At 39.3% G+C, this 23,760-nt stretch overlaps 2 protein-coding genes across 7 annotated transcripts in view; both read left to right on the top strand.

The window, feature by feature from the left end:
- Positions 1-23,760, top strand: part of LOC134211135 (sodium- and chloride-dependent neutral and basic amino acid transporter B(0+)-like) — a 727,874-nt gene that overhangs the window by 280,277 nt on the left and 423,837 nt on the right.
- LOC134211134 (sodium- and chloride-dependent neutral and basic amino acid transporter B(0+)) overlaps positions 1-23,760 on the top strand; it is a 343,203-nt gene that overhangs the window by 280,564 nt on the left and 38,879 nt on the right. For 2 of the 6 annotated variants that reach the window (XM_062687770.1, XM_062687769.1), the window contains exon 2: positions 22,386-23,374. The exons of 2 other annotated variants lie outside the window; for them this stretch is intronic. In XM_062687770.1, the coding sequence (XP_062543754.1) occupies positions 23,285-23,374 (90 nt within the window). In that variant the 5' untranslated portion in view covers positions 22,386-23,284. The remainder of the gene's footprint in view (positions 1-22,385; positions 23,375-23,760) is intronic. 2 more of the 6 variants (XM_062687772.1, XM_062687771.1) reach the window with 2 other exon arrangements.

The raw sequence follows: 23,760 nt of genomic DNA, 5'->3' as shown, positions 1-23,760 counted from the left end.
CTTGGGAATCCATCATTCGACGGTGCCACGGTGGTGAGATCATGGGGGAGGTTCCTTCATCAGTGTTGCCACCTGGAAAAGTTTCGAGAAAAAGTAGAATCATTAAAATTTGACATGGCATGATATAGAAAATGAGAAGTAAAATGCCTCTAGAAAGTTATAAAAAAATTTAGTCAAACATTTTTTAGTTTGTGGTGTTTGCAATTCAACAATCTTAAGCATTAACTGCTAATCCGAAAAAAATATAAAAATCGAGATATCATGTCTATTTTGTGTGTTTTCAAAACTCTAAGCCCTTAAACCAAGAATAATTTGATTCTTTATTTTTTGTTTTATAACAAAAATAAACTTTATTTCCTATACCACACCGTGTAAAATTTCAATGATTTTACTTTTTCTCTCGATGACAGCTGGCGGTCTTCTCCTCCCCTATTCACACACATACATACATACATGCACACATACAGACATCACCTCAATTCGTCGAGCTGAGTCGATTGGTATATAACACTATAGGTCTCCGAGCCTTCTATCAAAAGTTCGGTTTTGATGTTATCCTATCCCAAGTAACAATTTCCATGTTTCTTGGATTTATTTAATTCTTATAGAGGATTTATAACAGTAATCACCATAACTAGCTGCTTGGTTTTATTGTCACTCTTATTGCTATAAATATGCTGAAAAGGCTTAAAACGTCAAACGCCTATTGACTTTATGAGCAGCTCTGCGGTTATGATTGAGAGCGTAATAAATCCTATTTTCAAAGCTCGATTAAAGCCAAAATTTATGGTCGTAATGTGGTCAAATGAATAACCCTAATAAGCATATTTGCATTGCAAAGAGTTTAATAAGAGCAAAATTTTTCTGATCGAATTCTCTGATGGCCATATTGGAAACGGAGAAGCATTTTCAAGTCTGTGAAATTTTTCACTGAAATTCATAACTAGAGGATGTTTTCATCGCGTAAAATACTTTTTTGGTAATTGACTTTCGTTACAAATACATTGAGGTGGATTATCGACAAAATCAGCGGTGATTTATGATAATGCAGTTATAATTAATTTATATTTTTTTCCCAGAACTACATCATTTTGAGGGCGCATGATGTTCGATCTTATTTTTTCACTAGCTTTCACAATGAAATCGAAAGCGCACCTCATCTCAAAGGAAGCATATTGAAAAATTATCCCGAAAAAATATTTTTCAGTTGTGCTCATCATGCTTTTTATCAACAATTCATTTTGTTATTATTTTTCTGCAGAGTTTTGTTTCTCTTTTTTCAAAGCAACATTTTTGACAGCTGCCGCAGCCAAATTCCCTTTTTTTGCGGATGGTTTAAAAGGGGTTTCTAAATACTCTTTTAACAGGCTTATAGTGGTTATCTAGAGAGGGCCACTTAGTCTTTTATTACTCTTATAGTGGCCATCAGAAGGTTGCTGTTTAATAGTTAGTTTTATTGTTAGGTCTTATAATTTGATCTTGAAAACCATTCCTAGAGCGGAATAAAACTTGAAATGTTACATATGATAGCCTTTACGTATACTATAGTATACGCGAACGGCAAAAACGTTTTAAGCACTATCTGTCATTGGATATGTTGGTGTGCATAGCATCGTGTTTGTTTTGATTCGAAACATATGATCACCCAACCGGACTGACAGTACGTTGGCCACGACTAATCATATCATGATAAAAACGTAAGTAGTACTCGCACTGATTTTTGATTCGTAGGTGGTACAAGCCAAGACTATTGTATGAGAGTAGTATCACTTTCATCTGTTACCACAGATATTGATTTGGGACTAATCACTAACTCTTAGATGGAAGCAACCCAAGTAACAATTTCAAGACTTCATAGATTTATTTAAGTTTTTAACGGCTTTATCGCTACTTTGATCAATACCGCGAGATTAGCCTTATTGGAAGACTTGTAGCTATCTTCAAAATCATAATAAAACGTTCAATAAAACCACAAATGTCAAATGCTTTATGAGCTTATTAGGGGCCTAATGATTATCTTGAGGACTCTAATAAAACCAATTTTGAAAACTGTCATAAAACCGAAAATATTGGTCTAAGACTTGTCTTACGCATAACCTAAATAAAACTTAGTAGTTTTAATTAGGTTTATAATGGTATTGAACAAGAACATAATGTTTATGTTGAACTTGGTGAACTATGGTCAATCGAATGGCTAAAAACAGATGTTTCTGTTCCATGTTCCCCAACTATTTTAAACAAAGAACATAAAAAATACATAAATTTTCCTAACTGAGCATTCGCATATTTAAGATTTTGTTGTTTATTGATCAAATTCCACTTCTAAAAATGAAACAGATATTATGATTCCAGTTGAAAATCGAATTTCGAAGTCGCGAAAACCGATTTTATTCGCGTTCAACTTATAGCGCATCATTGCGCAACTGGTGCACATTATTTGCAACCAGATGCGCTATACAGCGCACCAGATGCGCTGTGATGAAACTTGCGACTAATAGGAGAAAGATTGATTGTCGTAAGTTCAAAAATTCGGTTCTGAGCTGCATATATAATAATAAAAATCAAGCGAATATAGAACGATCATGAAAAAAACTAATCGTAAGGAATCGATTGCAGCAACTTTCAGCAAAATACTTATTGTATTTGAAAGTTATGCAAAATGTTATTTTGGCCGTCAAAATTGCCCATAGTGTAGTAGCAGCCATGCTGGTAGGAAAAAATAATTTTATATCGGCGTAAATCTTTTGCAAAATCTCTTGAAATGCAGCGATTATTATTAATGACAATTATTAATAATCGCTGCATTTCAAGATGATTTTCACAATTTGAAGCACGAGAAATGTTTCCTTGCAAATCGGAATGCCACCAGAGGAAAAGGCAGCATATCAATTTATTATCTACACTAATTAATTGGTCGTAAATCACAGTATTACGACGGCACACTTGAAAAAACTGATTTTCTTACCTGTTTTCACCAGAAATTCGAACGCGCAGAAAAATTTGCAATCACGCGAACGAATTCTGGGCATCCAATTTCCAAAAATTGAATATTATTTTCATCCATGCCCGTGATGTTGTTTTTAATTTCATTCTTCCATTTCTATGATTATCCTTTTCTTCAAAACAATAACAAAAAGCTCCACAAAAAAGAAATTCCCTTTTTTGACAGCGGTTTTATGGAATTCTTATGAATAACCTTAAACTTGTTTTGAAGACGATCTCAAGAGTGGTCCACTTAGTCATAACATAATCTTGTAGCGGTCATCAAGAGGTTGTCATGTAGATTTGAGTTTTATTGCTAGTCTTGAAAATTTACTCTCCAAAACTGCTAATAGAGTATGATAAAACTCAAAATGTTACTTGGGAATGCACTCTCCAATAGTCGAGATCTGTCCTGGCCACGTCCTTGCGAATGCTGAGGAAGGGGAAGGATGGTTTGTTGGACTCCTACTTAAGAAAGATGCAGAGAACTCTACGACCTCTCATAGGTGCCACGGGAGGTTTTGGGATTGTGTGGAAGGTTATAACAGTAGGAATCGTTTTTGGTATAATGTGAAACACAGAAAGAACTAAGATAGAATACAAAGTAGGAAAGGGACGAGCCTGGAATTTAACCCACGACCTCCTGCTTATAAGGCAGAAGCGATAGCCACTAGACCACCGACTAGACCTCTTTGAAAATCACTCAGCAGCTTGTAATAAAAATTGTAACGGTAGCCCGTTACAATAGCGAATTTGTAAATATTAATCAGTTAAATTAATATCTTTATGTACATATATTTGTTTGCATCGATCCACATGGAATGACCTAAGAGTAACATAAACCATCTTAAGAACTACGCATGTGAAATAAGTTTCACGATTCGCCTACGCATAGGCTAGCACTGGACACAACACCTGAACTTGTACATAATAGCTGTTAACCCTCTCGCGAGAGTTAATTGATTGCCCGTGATCGGGGATGAGCCGAAGGTCAAGTTTGTAGGAAGACCTTGGGGGGATTGGGGATTAGGACAAAGAAGTCAGCTCTGCGACTACTGGTGGGAGCGAGATGCCAGAAACCAGAACAAGAAAATGAAAACCGACTCGAGACTCTTTGCTAGAAGTTGACGATTTCCCGGACTATTTTATCTGAGGGCTCAAAAGATTCTTTACCACTTTGCCTAGATAATCGAAACGATTCGGAAGTTCTCCCGCGATCCGTGAAACCTTTTTGAGTGAGACCATACAGTAAAAGGAAGTATTTCAGTGCTGATTAGTCTTGATTATTACAGAAATCCCAGTCAGTTTCCCCCGTGAAGAAAGTTGTGCTAATCCTAGTGATAAGTGAAGCCAGAAAGGTAATAAAGTCGTGCATAAGTAGTCGGCGTGCTCTCGTAACTTTTTTTTTTGTCGAACAGCCGTTCGACGGCTCTATCTCTCGGACAGGAAACTAGGACCACCACCGCTAATCATTTTCGACAGGCAAACAAACCGGCCAGCATCCATTCGGAGCCGGAAGGGCTGCGCCGTCAACATCGCGCCCCATCCCGTTCAACGCCGAAGACCACGTGTGTACCCAATCGTTTGTTAAGCTTCCGGCTGGCGTACCGCCACCACGTAGCATTCGGAACCAAGGTAGAGTTCAACACCGTTTCGCCAAATTCGCCGTGTCCAAGTGTCATTTCATCACGCTTGTGATCGAAGCCGATCATCGAGAAAGGTTGGCTTGCTCTGGTAGGTGGATGCATCGTCGCGTGGTGCTGCTTTCTTCCCACGCCGGCGAACAATAGCGATTCCCACGCTACCGTAAACCACAAGCCAAGCCACAGACAATACCGGAGGTGAACAATAGGAGCCAAGCCACGCCGTAACACAAAGGGACAGCATCAAGCCGAGCTGACCATGCTGCCGTGCCGGCGCTAGAATGCGGTAACGAGAGTAAGTCCGAAAGTTAAAAATAATCCATGTGCACATGTGACGTCAGTGTTGGGGGTAGACAGCTTAGAGAGTAGAGAGCACGCACGCATAGATAGACGATAGGCCGAAGGACTGGAATGACCAATGTGTAGATTAGTAATAAATGAGTATTGTTTTGAAATGAAGCGAGATGTCGTCATCACTACTCAAACCTTCCCTCCCCTGTAATGTTCTTCATGCCGCTAGTCATTCATTCGAATTATTTCCTTTTGCACGCGTTCGTATCTAGTTGAGGGATTTATGAATGACCTCATATGCTTTTGACTCGGTGTCGCCATCTAGGAAACAGTGGCGGAATTTCCAGTGATGATAAGTTGAACTTTATGTGGAAAAGTTCTACTTCAATGTGTTGCGTTAGGGTCGAGTGAGTAATGTTCGGTTCTGGTTTCGTGATTTTCTAGTAAGTCGGACGCTAGGAAAGTGGTGCAGGCGGAATTGTCCTTGAACCTTTCTTTAAAGGTTTTCTCAATGGACTTACTTCGGTGGGTCTCAGACCGGGCAATATTAGTACATGAGCGGGAAGTCCTCTAACGAGGTGGCGCTTAAGCTTCCTGTTTATATAAGGACAATTTTGCTAGTCCACAGTAGCGACTATTCAGGGAAATTATTGACCGGTCACGAACAGCTTTGTTCGTGCGACTATATCTGGCGCCCAACTACAGTTCGAACCTAGGAACGCTTGAATAAATTATAGAATATTTGAATTTTTATGGAGGAGTCTAAGTAATATTAAAATTAATACAGTTTTTTTTTCGGAATATGTTCTTATGAATTAGATGTTAAGTTTTGTTTTTTTCTGGAGTACACATTTCTGGCTTATGAGATTTTTGAAATATTTTTTTGGATATTCTAGGTAGTACACTATATATTGTTGGAACAAATTTCTATATTTTTGTATATATTTATAACTAGTTTATTTCTTTTTCTATTTTTTTTTTATTTCCTTTATTATCTTATTTTTTTGTTTATTTTTACTGTCTTATAATTATTGATTATTTTTGCAACATGGATTTACTGAAAGTAAACATGAATTCGAAGTATCCTTATGCGGGTCATCTACTTAATGAAGAGATAGACTATGAGTTAAAATTACGGAATTACACTGAAGAGTTGGGAAAAGAGTTAAAATCTAAGGAAAGACTACTCAGAAGGCTGTTCTATGAGGACGAAAAAGAGAATCGTGAGTATCGAACTTTATTGACAATAGATCAAGAGTTCCAACTAGTTGCAGATAGCGTAAACGAAATAAGAAGTGGGTTGGCTAAAGCTTTTGATGTCAAGTATATCTCTCGACTAAAACATTATTATCTGCGAGTACAAAGATGTGTGGCAGGAGATGATGAGGCTAAGAAAATGAAAGAGTTACTACTAGGAATATTACTACACTACTCTCAAAACACAAAGTGGATTTAGGAATGCAGTCCAGTCCTACAGGAGCTGACCTGCAGAAGGAAAATGATCCAGATCAGTTAGGACACATAGCTGGAGCTGAGGCCATTAGAAATCAGCCACCGCCTCCGATAGCTGCTTTGAGCAACTCAGAAATTCATCAAGTAACAGACTCCGAACAATCTATGCTAAACGCGAATAAGCTAGGAGCATTCAAAAAACAGACACAAATTGTTAGTAAGGAGGCCGATATACAAAACCAGAATAAGTCAGAAGAGATTGATGAGCTGAAGACGAAGCTAGGGAATTTAGAGACTCAACTTAATAACCTGACAATGATGCTTATGTCATCAATTCCTAGCCTACAACAGGGACAAACTTTCGGTGCAGGTAACCCAGGCCAATCGTCAGCGAGTCACACTAATCAAGTGGCTACTAGGCAACATAACATTAGGGCAAATAGGTTCGAAGAGATTCAAAATGCGAATGCAGGAGCTCAGCCAACAAGTCAGACACAAGCAAACTATATGGGACCCACTGGGCATGCCAGTGCAGATTATGAAGATAATAGTAGTGAGGAAAACATTCCGGTTGGCTATCCTAATTGGCATGCATTAACAGTACACAGAGATGATAGAATTCAGTACGACCGTAAAATGGAAAAATGGAATCTGTGCTTTGCGGGAGACTCCAGGTCAATTTCTTTAGAGGACTTTATTTACAAAGTAAAAGTATTGGCAAGCATGAATGGAATTCCCAATGCCAAATTGCTTAGCAATATCCATTTACTGTTAAGAGGTGAAGCATCGAATTGGTTTTTACTTACTATCAACCCTCATGGACCTGGGAGGTTTTTGAAACCAGAATAAGGTTCAGATTTGGTAACCCAAATCAAGATCAAGGTAACCGTCAAAAATTTATGATCGAAAGCAACAAAAGGAGAAACTTTCATTGCCTTCGTCACAGAAATTGAGCGATTGAACAAACTGCTAACCAAACCCTTATCCAGTAGAAGAAAATTTGAAATTGTTTGGGAGAATATGAGGCAACATTACCGTTCCAAACTAGCTTGCTTTTCGGTGAACACCTTAGAGCAGCTGATTCAGACCAACTACCGGATTGATGCTAATGACCCATCACTACATCCAATAGGTCCAAAACTATCGGTGCATAACATTGAGGGCGAAGAGGACGAGGGATCAGAAAATGAGGAGGTCAATGCGATTGATAGAAGACAGGCTAGGAACCAAACCCAAGGACTGACTCAAGACCGAGGGGTGCGGAATACAAGGGAGGAACAGGAAACATCTAGGGTACCCATGTGCTGGAATTGTCGTCAGCGTGGTCATTTTTGGCGAGAATGTAGAGAAATGAAAACTACATTTTGCTACGTCTGTGGTAATCCTGGCAAGATTTCCTCAAATTGCGATAAGCACCCTCGACGTTCAAATCAAAGTCAGCCGGTTGACACAGGTCGACCTTCGGGAAACTAAGTTCGGGATGCGGTACAGGGAACGCTGTCATCCTAAACAGTCAAATCGTTCCTAATTCAAATTCCACTCCTTACGTCGACCCGCTAGAGAGTCTTTTAGAAATTAAAATACAAACGAGTCGTTGTCCTCACATTAAAGTTCGCATTTTCGAAGAGGAAATGGAAGCCTTGTTGGATTCGGGTGCGGGCATTAGCGTGACCAATTCCAAACAATTAATTGAACAGCATGGGTTAAAAATATTACCATCGCCGATTCGAATTTGTACAGCAGACAAAACCAAATATTCGTGTGTTGGTTATACCAATTTGCCAATAACTTTCAGGGGCATTACTAGGGTAATTGCAGTAGTAATTGTCCCGGAAATATCCAGAAGGTTGATATTGGGAATAAATTTCTGGAAGGCCTTTGAAATCAAACCCATGATGCAAGGGACCAGTGGACTGGAAGAGGTTGCAGAAATAGGTAATATCGAAGATACCGAATTAATGCATTTTTTCATTCACCCAATTGAAACACTTCCAATTGTGGGGAATTCAACTCCAGATGCGACTCTTGATATCCCAGAACTTGATTTGCCCGAGGCCTCAACGACCACACCCGAAACGGTGGAAATCGAGCACAATTTAAATGTAGAAGAGCGAGACCTTCTTGAAGGAATTATCCGACAGTTTCCATGCACTACTGAGAATGTTTTGGGACGAACAACCTTATTGCAACATGAGATTGTGCTAAGGGAAGATGCAAAACCAAGAAGACAACCGATTTATAAATGTTCACCAACCATCCAAGCTGAAATGGACCGCGAAATTGAGCGCTATAAAAGACTTGACGCGATTGAAGAATGTTCAAGTGAGTGGGCCAACCCTCTAGTCCCTGTTCGAAAATCGAATGGCAAACTAAGAGTATGTTTGGACTCACGCCGAATTAATGCTTTAACAAAAAAAGACTCATATCCCATGAGAGATATGAGGGGCATTTTTCACCGCTTAGGAAGCGCCAAATTCTTTTCCGTAATAGATTTAAAGATGCCTATTTCCAGATTCCTCTTAAAGAGGAATCGCGCGATTATACGGCTTTTAGAACATCTAAAGGGCTTTATAGGTTCAAAGTTTGCCCATTCGGGTTAACTAATGCTCCATTCAGTATGTGCAGACTAATGGACAAAGTTATCGGTTTCGATCTAGAACCCTATGTATTCGTCTATTTGGACGACATAGTGGTAGCGACCAAAACTCTCTCAGAGCATTTCAGGCTGCTAAAGCTAGTCGCAGAACGCCTTAGAAAAGCAAATCTAACGATTTCGCTTGATAAATCAAGATTTTGTAGGAAGCAAGTAAGCTATCTAGGTTACTTACTGACTGAAGAAGGCGTTGCAATTGATAGTGCCAGGATTGAGCCAATTTTAAATTACACCAGGCCTAAAAGCGTTAAAGATATACGTCGTCTCTTAGGGTTAGCAGGTTTCTATCAAAAATTTATCAAGGATTACAGTAAAATCGCTGCGCCAATATCAGATCTGTTGAAGAAAAACCCAAAGAAATTCACTTGGACTGAGACGGCAGAGGAGGCATTCCAAAACCTAAAATCTGCTCTAATATCAGCACCGATCTTAAATAACCCCGACTTTTCCTACCCATTCATAATTGAATCGGACGCATCAGACAACGCGGTTGGAGCCGCATTAGTACAAACCATGAATGGGGTCACTAGGGTTGTGGCCTACTTTAGCAAGAAGCTAAGTAGTACCCAACGAAAGTATGCGAGTGTCGAAAAGGAGTGTTTGGGGGTCCTAACCGTGTTAACCGTGTGTTAACAACCGCAATAAGAGCGTCTATCAAAAAGGATCATAAAGACTGGGCGAATAACGTACAAACAATTGCTTGTGCAATCAGAACGTCTGTACACGAAGCGACTCACTATTCACCCTACTTTGTGATGTTCGGGAGAAACATGGTCTCCGATGGAAGAGAATATCGCCATCTAAGGGATAATACGGAAGGGAATGATACACTCGCTACTACTGAAAGGGAGAAACTATACTCTGACATCAGGGAAAATCTAAAGAAAGCCTTCGAGAAACATTCTAGATATTACAATCTGAGAGCTAATGCGAATTGCCCATCCTTCGTCATAGGGGAGAAATTGTTGAAGAAAAACACAGAATTATCTGATAAAGGAAAGGGCTATTGCGCGAAACTTGCTCCAAAATACATTCCGGCAATAGTAAAAAGGAAAGTAGGAGAACACTGCTATGATTTGGAGGACGAGAAAGGGAAGCGCCTTGGAGTGTACAATTGTCGGTACCTCAAAAAGCTAACCTCGTCCTCATAATGAGAGAAGTTTTTCAAGCTATGCAACCTTTTTAAGGCAACGATGCATCTTTGTATGCACTAAAATACATGTTTGGCATCTCAATTTGCTCCTTGAACGAGTTGAGACACACTGGTTGGAAAAGCTATGGTACCTTATTCGAAGGAAACAAAGCTCTCTCTTAGGGCATAAAAATCAACCATGTTGCATAGCAAACTATCTCCTCGTATATCGAGTGAGCCATTCTTTAAACAGCTATGTATGCTCGTAGAGTGGACAACGCAGTTAACACCTGCACAAAAATACAACCGGCCATTCTTGAAGTGCTCCTCGAAAGAGTTGAGCCGTCCCACAATAACAATTAAACTACTGGTGACAAACTTCAAGAATGTGCATGGAAAGGGTAAGATGACTCTGAAGATTGAGTAGGAGGAATCGTGGGAAGCAGTAGATTCTCCTCAGCAGCTATGAATCATTTGGGACAAGTATTTTGACGAAACACTGACGAGGCAACGTAAATTACCGAATTGAGAACTATTGGATTGGGGAAGGTAACGGGAAACCCTACCTAACCTGATTCATCATGAATATTAGTTGTTAATTATCCTACGTTAATTCTATATTAGTTCTTAGGATTATTGTTAGTATTATTAACATAATTTCTTACCAAAACTTGTAAATATTAGCTTAGTTTTCAACGATGCGAATTCCGTTGATGGTGGAAAATCCTTGTGGAGATGATCCGTCAGTGTATACAGTTGAGAACCTCCGTGTTCTTGTTGTAAATAGTTGTGTTTCCTTCTAAGTTGCATTTTCATTCATCTTCTCTTCTTCTTCTTCGTTGGCATTACATCCCCCACTGGGACATTGCCGCCTCGCAGCTTAGTGTTCATTAAGCACTTCCACAGTTATTAACCGCGAGGTTTCTAAGCCAAGTTACCATTTCTGCATTCGTATATCATGAGGCTAGCACGATGATACTTTTATGCCCAGGGAAGTCGAGACAATTTCCAAGCCGAAAATTATCTAGACCGGCACCGGGAATCGAACCCAGCCACCCTCAGCATGGTCTTGCTTTGTAGCCGCGCATCTTACCGCACGGCTAAGGAGGGCCCCAATAATTTTCATTCATCGTCAGTGGGAAATTTCATTGATGAGATCAGAACGTAATGTTTTGATGTCGCAGCAACATCCCAATAGGCAACCGGGCACTGGCAATATAGCTGGTAATCGAGTTCCGCACGCCTTGCATTTTCACGATCCATAGCTGTTCCTTTCCAATAAATCCTTTATTCCATGTTTCGTGCAATAGTTCAGTCCAGTCGAGTCCAAATAGTATAAAATCACGTCATCGATTCCAACCTCAAACAGAACAGAACAGCAAGTAGTCCTCTGAATCCCACGACGCAGCAACTGAAAAAAAAAACACAAAGCACTTCAATTCTTTTCAGGGAGAGAATATATATAATACTCCCCCCGTAATGTACATCCTTTTGATGGTTTCCGTAGGAGAAACCGGATAAAACCGTAATTTTACCGGAACACATTCCGCTCAGCACGAGTCGAGGATACACTTTTGTTGATTGTTCTGTTTGACACTTTGACAGTTCGAGTCAGGTTGGTATCACGCGGTGCGTTTAGTACTTGGGTTGGTGTGAAGCAAAGCGTGAAGATAGTTTTTTGAGTTTTGAATAGGGTGTTCGATTCTTTCCAAATTTTGATTATCAGATTTAATTCTGGTGTAAAGTTTGAGTAAGAAATCTATTTACGTTTTATAGTGGAAGTGGACAAATTGCCTGAGGGAAAGCCTCGGGGTGGGCCATTTCTCTATAAAATAGTTTTTGCGGTAAATTCAGATACAGATCGGTGCTCAACGCAATGATTGGGGTGGATCTGGATTCTGAATGAGCCTGTTTATGCGTTTCAGTATTGGGGAATATAGTTGTTTTCATTCAGTTCAGTCGGAACAGAGTTGAAGACAGATTACAGAACGTTTGTTTGCGGAATTAGGTGGAAGTACAGAGCGAACCAAGTGATACCACTGAAAATAATTAGTCATTATTTTTTTTTTCTCTCGATTTAGTTGTACAGTGTAATATTTCGAATATCCATAGTTAGAAAATAAATGTGGTGGGTAACAAAATTGATGAATTAAGGTAAACATTCGCTGGAGACCGGAGTCTTAAGACGCTGATGGTCAGTAGTAGGCACGGTCCGTGATAGAGCGTGTGCTATAGACAGAGGAGGAGTCGACCTTTAAGGTTGATGATGATAACATATGACCCCGAATGTTGAATTAGTTTCAGATTTTGAGTTGCTCATCTAGAAACTGTAAATAATGTAAATAGAATTCAATTAAATATTTCTACGAAAATTTAGTTGAATCAATTCAACTAAATTTTCGTACTCTAAGCAGGGAGTGATGTAACGGTAGCCCGTTACAATAGCGAATTTGTAAATATTAATCAGTTAAATTAATATCTTTATGTACATATATTTGTTTGCATCGATCCACATGGAATGACCTAAGAGTAACATAAACCATCTTAAGAACTACGCATGTGAAATAAGTTTCACGATTCGCCTACGCATAGGCTAGCACTGGACACAACACCTGAACTTGTACATAATAGCTGTTAACCCTCTCGCGAGAGTTAATTGATTGCCCGTGATCGGGGATGAGCCGAAGGTCAAGTTTGTAGGAAGACCTTGGGGGGATTGGGGATTAGGACAAAGAAGTCAGCTCTGCGACTACTGGTGGGAGCGAGATGCCAGAAACCAGAACAAGAAAATGAAAACCGACTCGAGACTCTTTGCTAGAAGTTGACGATTTCCCGGACTATTTTATCTGAGGGCTCAAAAGATTCTTTACCACTTTGCCTAGATAATCGAAACGATTCGGAAGTTCTCCCGCGATCCGTGAAACCTTTTGAGTGAGACCATACAGTAAAAGGAAGTATTTCAGTGCTGATTAGTCTTGATTATTACAGAAATCCCAGTCAGTTTCCCCGTGAAGAAAGTTGTGCTAATCCTAGTGATAAGTGAAGCCAGAAAGGTAATAAAGTCGTGCATAAGTAGTCGGCGTGCTCTCGTAACTTTTTTTGTCGAACAGCCGTTCGACGGCTCTATCTCTCGGACAGGAAACTAGGACCACCACCGCTAATCATTTTCGACAGGCAAACAAACCGGCCAGCATCCATTCGGAGCCGGAAGGGCTGCGCCGTCAACATCGCGCCCCATCCCGTTCAACGCCGAAGACCACGTGTGTACCCAATCGTTTGTTAAGCTTCCGGCTGGCGTACCGTCACCACGTAGCATTCGGAACCAAGGTAGAGTTCAACACCGTTTCGCCAAATTCGCCGTGTCCAAGTGTCATTTCATCACGCTTGTGATCGAAGCCGATCATCGAGAAAGGTTGGCTTGCTCTGGTAGGTGGATGCATCGTCGCGTGGTGCTGCTTTCTTCCCACGCCGGCGAACAATAGCGATTCCCACGCTACCGTAAACCACAAGCCAAGCCACAGACAATACCGGAGGTGAACAATAGGAGCCAAGCCACGCCGTAACACAAAGGGACAGCATCAAGCCGAGCTGACCATGCTGCCGTGCCGGCGCTAGAATGCGGTAACGAGAGTAAGTCCGAAAGTTAAAATAATCCATGTGCACATGTGACGTCAGTGTTGGGGTAGACAGCTTAGAGAGTAGAGAGCACGCACGCATAGATAGACGATAGGCCGAAGGACTGGAATGACCAATGTGTAGATTAGTAATAAATGAGTATTGTTTTGAAATGAAGCGAGATGTCGTCATCACTACTCAAACCTTCCCTCCCCTGTAATGTTCTTCATGCCGCTAGTCATTCATTCGAATTATTTCCTTTGCACGCGTTCGTATCTAGTTGAGGGATTTATGAATGACCTCATATGCTTTTTGACTCGGTGTCGCCATCTAGGAAACAGTGTCGGAATTTCCAGTGATGATAAGTTGAACTTTATGTGGAAAAGTTCTACTTCAATGTGTTGCGTTAGGGTCGAGTGAGTAATGTTCGGTTCTGGTTTCGTGATTTTCTAGTAAGTCGGACGCTAGGAAAGTGGTGCAGGCGGAATTGTCCTTGAACCTTTCTTTAAAGGTTTTCTCAATGGACTTACTTCGGTGGGTCTCAGACCGGGCAATATTAGTACATGAGCGGGAAGTCCTCTAACGAGGTGGCGCTTAAGCTTCCTGTTTATATAAGGACAATTTTGCTAGTCCACAGTAGCGACTATTCAGGGAAATTATTGACCGGTCACGAACAGCTTTGTTCGTGCGACTATAAAATCCTTCATGATTTGCTTAATATTTTATATTTCGGAAAATCCTCGCAATCCCTCCTAATAATGCTCCAAAAGCAGTTTCCCCTGGAGATTGCCATAAATTCATCCAAGAAATTCCTACTGAAAATATTCCAGAAATTGAACCTGGAAATCCTCTAGGAAATCCTTCTTAGTAGTCCTTCAAAATCCCAAATTCATCCGAAAAATCCTCTAAAAAATTGGAGCTCCAAATAAAGTTTCTTCGGTTATGCATATAATTCGTTCAGAATTCGTTACTCCTAATATCCTCGAAAATTTCGACCAGAATTCCTACAATCCCCAGGAAACTCCGCCACGCATTCTTTCTCCGCAAAGGAAATCCTGGAGGAACTTTTGGAGGAATTCTCGTAAGAACTTCCGAAGGAAAAGCGCCTGGCGGACATTCCTGGCGATTGTAGGAATTCTGGTCGAATTTTTTGAGAACTATTTGGAGTAACGAGTTCTGAACGAATCATATCGGAAGAATTTCTGAAAGAACTTGCGGAGGAATTCCTGAAGGATCTCTCGAAAGAATTTCTGAAAGAACTTCCGGAGTGATTCCTGGAAGATCATCTGGATGATTTCCTGGATGATCTTCCGATGGGTTTTCTGATGGATCTTCCGGAGGAATTCCTGAAGGAACTCCAAAGGAATGCTTGGAGGAAATTAAGGAGGAATTCCTAAAGGAGCTTCAGAAAGTATTCCAGAGGGGTTGTCTGGAAGAATTCTTGCAGGAATTTCCATATTAACTCCTGGAGCAACTTCCAGAGAAAGTGCTTAAAATATTCCTAGAAAAATTAAAAAAAAAGAATTCATCCCGAAGGAATTCCTTGAAAAAAATATGCCTGAAAGATGTCACTGAGGAATTCCTGGTATGCATACAAGAATTTAAGAAAGAATTACTGTAAGAATTTCTGGCTGAATTCCCGAAGGAAATCCTGAAAGAACGCATTAAGAGTTTTTTTGGAAGAACTCTCGACAGATTTTTTTGGAAGAACTCCTTAAATAATCCAGGCCCATATATTTCCGTACAAATCAAATACTCCTAAGGGGTTACTGGAAGAAATCTATAAGCGTTTTAACAGCACTGGAACTGGTTCTGATGTTTTGGTTGTGTTGTGTTTGTGCACAAACGTTACATTGTTTTCTTTTTTTAACTAATTTTATTTGCTAATTATCTAATACATGCATTCATTTCTTAGACTATGTGTGCCGTGTTTTCTTAACTCTATCATCCTTATTTGCTATGTTACATTTTGAGTTATTATTAATACATTTCAATTGCCTCTGGCAGTAAGGAATTTTCCCTCTGGTTGAATTGAACCATGTAGGAATTACAATGTTTCCAACTTAAACTAAACTTAACCTAATTCATACTAAGTTGGAGCTAAGATTGCAACGATTTTTGTCTAAAATTGAAAATTATTTTGTTGGACATTTGTTGCAATGTCTCAATATTAGAAATTCTCTGAAGTTGATTGGTACTATACCACGAAGGCAACTTCAGAATCATTTCCAACATTTTATTTTGAATCCTCTGAAGTGCCTTCTTTCTGGTATTGCAGCAACTAGTCCATATTGGCACAGCATACAACATGGCTGGTCTAAAAATTTGTTTGTAAATCAAAAGTTTGTTCTTAAGACAAAGTTTTGATTTTCCTTTTATGTAAGTGGATATAGAGACTTAATATATTTGTTACATCTGGCTTGAATGGCTTCAATGTGATTTTTAAAAGTTAATTTTTGATCTAACAGAAGTCCTAAATATTTGGCTTCGCTAGACCAATTAATTTGAACCCCAATTAATTAGTGACAATATGTCTGCTAGAAGGTTTCAAATAAGAAGCTCGCGGCTTATTTGGGAAAATGATAAGCTGAGTTTTGGAAGCATTCGGGGAAATTTTCCATTTTCGCAACTAAGTGAAGAAAATATCCAAGCTTTTTTGCAATTTACTATAAATGACACGAAGGCTTCGCCCTTTGGCTGAAAGGCCCGTGTCATCTGCAAACAAAGATTTTTGACACCCTGGTGGTAAATCAGGTAAGTCAGAACGAAAAATGTTATACAATATGGGCCCCAGTATGCTGCCTTGGGGAACACCAGCTCTTATAGGAATCTATCAGATTTAGAATTCTAATAGTTTACCGGCAGTGAGCGATCTGATAAATAATTTTGGATCAGCTTAATAATGTACAGAGGAAAATTAAAATTCATCAATTTTACAATAAATTCTTCATGCCAAACACTGTCAAATGCTTTCTCTATATCAAGAAGAGCAACTCCAGTCAAATATCCTTCAGATTTGTTGAGCCGTATTAAATTCGTAACTCTTAATAACTGATGGGTGGTGGTTGAATGCCCATGGCGAAAACCAAATTGCTCATCAGCAAAAATAGAATTGTCATTAATATGAACCATCATTCTATTTAAAATAAACTTTTCAAACAGTTTGCTTATTGAAGAAAGCAAACTGATTGGGCGATAGCTAGAAGCCTCAGCTGGATTTTTGTCCGGCTACAAAATTGGAACAACTTTGGCGTTTTTCCATTCCATTATGTAGAAAATACCATCATCACCCGCATCTTTCATATTTTTTAAATTTTCTAGTAATAGATCTCACTTCATCCAAATTAGTTCCCAACGAAGGGTCAAGAACATTCTCTTGATTGAGAATGTCTTCGAAGCTCCGTGTAACCTGATCATCAATTGGATTAGTGGGACCTAGACTAAAATTATGGGCACTCTAGAACTGCTGAGCAAGTTTTTGAGCCTTTTCGCCATTGGTTAATACAATTTTATTTCCCCCTTCAAGCGCTGGAATTGGCTTTTGAGGGTTTTTAAAAAAGAATTTTAGTTAATTTCCTAAAGAGTTTTGAACTGGGATCCAACTTCGAGACATTATTCTCAAAGTTAGTAATTTCATTTTGCAAATCTCGCCAAATAACTTTCAACGCGGGATCGCGAGTTCTTTGGTATTGCCTTCGCCTCACATTTTTAAGACGGATCAGTAGCTGAAGATCGTCGTCAATAATAATGGAGTTGAATTTAATTTTACATTTAGGAATTGCAATGCCTCTGGCTTCGACAATTAAATTTGTCAAAGACTTCTGGTATCGAGAGGAATATCAACGTCGAAATACGTTCTATATAAATCCCAATCAGCTCTATGGTAATTAAAAGTAGAGCTGATTGGATTGTTAATGGCTTCTTGTGAGATTTCAAACGTTACAGGAAGGTGATCAGAATCGAAGTCAGCATGAGTTACCAATTGGCCACGGACTTGATTCCGTTAAAAAAAACACTAAATCAATTGTAGAAGGATTTCGACTGGAAGAAAAACAAGTTGGTCCATTGGGATATTGAATAGTATAATATCCCGCAGAACAATCTTCAAATAAAATGTTACCATTGGTGTTTGGCATTGAAGTCACCAATTATAAAAAAATGGATTTGTTGCGAGTTAGAAGTTGAAGATCAGCTCTCAACAAATTCCTTTGCTGCCCATTGCACTGGAAAGGCAAGTAGGCAGCAATAAAAGAGAATTGTCCAAAATTTGTTTCAACAGAAACTCCCAAGGTTTCGAAAACTTTGGTTTCAAACGAATTATATAATTCATGTTTGATACGTCTTTTAATGACAATGGCAACCCCACCACAGGCGCGCTGTCAAGACGATCATTTCGGTAAATAAAATAATTTGGATCTCTTTTGATGAAAAGACCAGGTTTTAAATATGTTTCAGTTATAATGGCAATGTGCACATTATGAACTGATAGGAAGTTGAATAATTCATCTTCCTTACCCTTTAAGCTCTGGGCATTCCAATTTAAAATTTTCAAAGAATTACTTGGTTCCATTAAAACGAAGTCCAATAACAATTTTTTGCGTAAATTTGATACCATCCTGAACAGGTTCAGTTTTGGTATTTGCTTTGAACATTGCATCAATCATGTGATGCAACAATTATTGTTCATTTATAAAATCAAAATCGGAAGCAGACCTGCTACCTGAGTCGTCAGAACGAACGTTATTTTCCGTTGAAGAATGGGTATTAGACTGGCCCAGGAAACAAAAAGTTGTCGAATTCCACGGGGCACCCCCCAGGATTGTGTCTTTTGATGAGAAAATCAATCTCTCAAAATTTCAGCTCAATTTTACAACATTAAGAATCATTCAAAGTCTTCCTGGATATTTCGAAATCATCCGCTGTAAAAAAACGAAAAAAAAAAAATATAATTGAACAAAATCGAGTTTAAGGCAGTTTCAAACCGAGCGAAAATTTGGTCGTATTAAAGGCTAGACTTAAGGTCCTCACTAGACTGGCCCAGGAAACAAAAAGTTGTTAAATTCCACGGGATTGTGTCTTACGGTGAGAAAATCAATCTCTCTAAATTTCAACTCAATCGCTTGTTGCATAAGCTGGCGCATTTGATTTGAAGTTTGTATGGGGATTTCAGTTAAAATATATAGGAAAATACACCTCCGACTCTCATTCGATCTGGAAATTTGTTCTGATCGCTCGATTAAATGAACTTTTATATACTTTTTAGCTGACTCGATCAATAAATCCGAGATCAGAGGCAGTGTTCAATTTACGCTTCCACACCAACGGCGACAGAATCGCAGTCACCAAGCGATAGAATCGCGTCGCAATTATCACGTCGCGTGTGTTTGGGGGAACCTTTATATTGAAGCAAGGCAAAAACCTGATAAAGAATCACCAAGAATGATTGCAGACGGAACTACCAAAAGTTAGTTCCAAGCATTCGCCGCCATTCGCCGTGGCGACAAAATTTTCTAAATTATCAAAGTAGCTTTCTTGCTGGAAGATTTTTTTTTCTTTTAGGCGACTCTTTTATTGTTTTTTTTTTTAAACTTTATTTATTAGAACGCAGCTGTACACAATTCACTGTGTCCAACCTCTCCAAAAGTATTACACAAACTCAAGCGAGCAAGCTTTTAAACTACTACGACTCAAATCAATCTAAATATGGAGACCAAGATTTTCTTCTTTAGTTTGACAACTTCTCGTATTCAAGTACAGTATGTTTAGATTATCACTAGAAAGAATTGTTTCCTCTATAAAGTGTTTAATATTTAATTCATTTAACAATTCTGTTCCACTATCAGTAATTGAAAATACGCATCATACCAATATTCGATTTCATTGGGAAAAGTCTCATTTTATAGATGATAAATAACTAACATCATTCATCCGGATTGCCATTGAGTCTTCACTCCATCCTTACGCACATAGACTACACCATTGGAATACCAAGCAAATGTGTAATTATGGGTGCGTTTGAATTTACGAGCCTCGTTCATCAAGATACGATTAGCACTAGTTAGCCGATGAATAAATTAAATTCGCTGCTTGACCCCTAGGCCTATTGATTCGCAGTCAATCGGATTTTCTCGGGCCACTTTCATTATACGTTCCTTAAACAGGGCATTCGAAAAACCAACTAAGATGGGCTGCATTTCAGTTCTGTTAGATGAAGATAAGCGGGTCATCCCTTGAACATTCTCGGAAGAACACTGCACATTCAACTCCCTCATAATGCTACTAATAATATCCCCAAGTTTTTCATCTGTTGTCCTGATTACATTGCTGATCAAGAGGTGTCCATCCATAATAGTTTGCCGGAGACTGTTGAGTTCGTAGTTCAGTTCTTCAATAGGTCTTAGAGACTATGACGAAAGACGAAAATGCCTACCTTAATGCTATAAACACGTTATTATCTTTCTTCTTATATACATAAAAATGAATTTCTGTCTGTCTGAACCTTATAGACACGGAAACTACTAAACCGATCGGCTTGAAAATTTGTATGCAGAGGTTTTTGGGGCCGGGGAAGGTTCTTAAGATGGTTCGAGACCCCTCCCCGCTTTGAAAAGTGGGGCTCCTTTTCGGCCAAATGACCTATTCGGCCAAATAACCTTTTCGGCCAAATAACCTTTTCACCCAAATGGCCATTTGGTCAAATGACCTTTTCAGCCAAATGACTTTTTCGGCCAAATAGCTATTTGGGCAAATGACCATTTCAACCAAATGACCTTTTCGGCCAAATGACCTATTTGACCAAATGGCCTATTCGACTATATGACACTTTCGGCCTACTGGCTTTTGGCCCAATGGCATTCGATCGAACGGTATTCGGCCAAATCGCCCTTCCGCATCATTTTGCAATGTAAGGTATTTTTTAGATGTGTAGATTTCTGATTGTAAGAAAACATTTTTTAGATTCTCATTCGACAGGAAATTTTCATATTGAAAGTTTAATCTTATATTATTATCTTGCGGCTTTTGTGTAACATTACATGGACGAAGAAAACGGAGGCGTAAAGCCTCCGAAAGACAATGTCGTTCTCACGCGATTCTGTCAGGTTCACCTGGGCTGTAAGTTGTATTGATTTTTTTCAAGGAATCAAACGTGACTAGACGCCTCGTTTTCCGAAAACTGATTTCCATCAGATTAATCGGAACAAACTACGTGTAACCGCCCCTACGTATCAAATCGCAGATACTATACATCGTTCAAAAACGTGTTCAAATATTCAAATATGGTTTGTAGTTAGCAAGACAAGCTTAGTTAGAGTTTCGTGTTAATTGTCTTATGAGACCGGCACTGGGGGATCTCCCAGTAGGGTAGGGTATGCAGGTACTTTCCATGTAACATTTTTAGTTTAATAACGGTCTTGAAAACCATTATTTGTTCTACATGACTTCTATAAAACCAGCATAAAACCAAAATGTTACTGGGGTTTCCTTTCGAAAACTCCAAGTGTGCGTTCCCATCGAATGGAATCCGTTGCATTTAAATTGGTTCAGTATAACTGTATTGAGGTTCAGTTAAAAATGTACATATACTAACACATTTACACACATACGGACAAACATCTGCTAAGTTCGTCTTGCTGATTAGATTGGTATATAACATTGAGTCTCCGAATGTTCTATCAAAAGCTCGATTTTGGAGTGATCTCATAGCGCTTACGTATACTTAGTGTACGAGAAAGGCAAAACATGATAATCAACATGTCATAATAACCTTCGTGACATGGCCAACATTGTACTGTAAAAATTGGAAATTAAATCCATAAGCAACATGCATCTAGAAAGAACCTCATAATGTTGACTTAAGCCGATAATAATTTCATAATCGTCACAATCGTCGCATGCAAGAAATAAATCTTCACCTTCCATGGTGAACAAACCTCTTTCCAGATTTCCCTTTCATTTGCTGATTGCGGGCGGGTATTGCGTGACCCGGCAGCAGCGCGCAACAACACCTGATTTGCTCGCTGCACCATACCACACCGGTAACAATCGTCCGCCGAGTCCTTCTTTTTCCTCTGCTCGAAAAACCTCAATCGCTGCATTGCAGCGTTGGCTTTTTTTCGATTTGTTCATAAATTTTCACTCACCTCGTTCATCGACACTGTCTCGCTGACTGACGCGCTTCTAATTGTGTTGTGTAATGAGTTTTGGCTTGCGTCTGTAAACGAATTCTGCGCGCCTTTCATGCTTCATCCAAGCTTTTCGGATTCGCTCACGGATAAGAATTTAAGTAATTTTTATAGTTAATATTAGATAAGCAATAAAATCTCATGAGATACTGCTCAGTATTGCTTAGTTCTTTTTTGTTTCTTCCATATGGTAAAATATTTAAGATTCTGATAATGCACATGTGAAGTGAATTAAAAATAAAAATACATCAGAATAAATAATGAACAATAAAACCTTAATGTGAAGTTCCAGAATAAAAGCAGAAGTGAAACATTCATTAACAAAAAAAAGCTTTGAAATAATTCCAATAAAATATTTTCAAGTCATTAAACGATAGACTCACACTTACTGCTACTTGATATTGCTATTTTTAACGATGTTTCCGTCGATTCAGATTGAAGAACTACCGCATTGTGCTCCTGCGGTGGCTGTCTCACAGAGAAAAAAAAATCAAAAGCCCTTCGAACAAGCAAATGCAACTCTCCATGCTCACTTATCTTCTTCACGATTGCCGGCTGCCTACTGCCTCCTTCTTGAGCTTCTGCTCAGGTGTAAAAAGTGAACATTCCAAAGACAACGGTTCGATTGATTGCTGTAGGCTCATTTGTTGTGGCAAGCACCATGGGATAGAGGATTATCAACAGTGTGTGAACAAGTGATTAGCTTCGAGTTATCGAGAAGTGTTGGATGCAGTGCCGAGTGCAACGTGGACCGCATCTAAGGTCTGTCATTATGCCGCAAAATCGATAATTATGCAGTGCCCTTGCGGTTGCACTATTGAGCATAACAGTAGCAGCCTCAGAGGAAAAAGTGTTGTTACTGGTGAAAGAATTGTGAAGCTAAGCATCGGAGAAGTGGTCTGGGTCGGGTGCAACAAAGCTACATCTTGGGGAACAATCGTGATAAACTGCGGTCATGAGGCAATCTGCGAGTTTGGATAAACAAACACCTACTCGGCAGTCTGCTGAAAGAATGGGCCGCGGTTTTCGAAAGTGTGACTAAACCATGTGACAATGTGCATCGGATCGAACGGAAAGCCATTAGTGCTGTGATGTGTTGGCGCAGTAAATAATCGTTGGGTTCTCCTGAGAAAGTGAACTCGGAAGACTTGGAGCTACCAATTTTCCGGTTCCAGTGTGGTTTCCGTACAGGGTCCATGAATTGTAAGCACGACGAAAAGAGAAGAAAAAGTGGTGATTATAACGTCATTGTTGGTTATTCTGGAGGTGAGCGCGACCTGCTGTGAAGCGAAAGTCATCAAATTTCTCGCCTCCGTCTCCGCAACCGGACACGATGAGGAAAATTGATGCAACTAATGCAAAATACCTGCTTGACTATCTGTACTATACACGAGACGATGAACAGTTTCGTTTTTATAAGAAGGTGAGTACAAAAAAAAAGGAATGCGGCAAGCATCATTTATAACGAGGAAGGTTTGCTGCATATTTTCAGTAACGTGTAGCCTAATGCCAATTATTTAAACATTAAAATGATATGTACCGATTTTTTTTCTTATCTGCGATAAAATATCACTACTCAATGAATAGTTACCAAAGTTTCAATAGAATATTTTTGACTTGTTCTCGATGAACCTGCTATGAAATTTGCTGGCATCCGTCTAGTCTTTTCACCTATATATTGTGCCTTGCCCATTTTCACGGTAGGCTGCCCTCGGCTCTACATATATAATGATGAGCTAGACAAAAACTATATACGGACTTAAACCGTGTGCTAACGGATATTTTGTTGCGCTAGAAGAAAACAAAAGC

Source organism: Armigeres subalbatus, chromosome 2, assembly GCF_024139115.2.
Source record: "Armigeres subalbatus isolate Guangzhou_Male chromosome 2, GZ_Asu_2, whole genome shotgun sequence".
Lineage (NCBI taxonomy): Eukaryota > Metazoa > Arthropoda > Insecta > Diptera > Culicidae > Armigeres > Armigeres subalbatus.
Note: the sequence above shows the minus strand (reverse complement) of the source record. Positions and strands in the feature narration are given on the sequence as shown.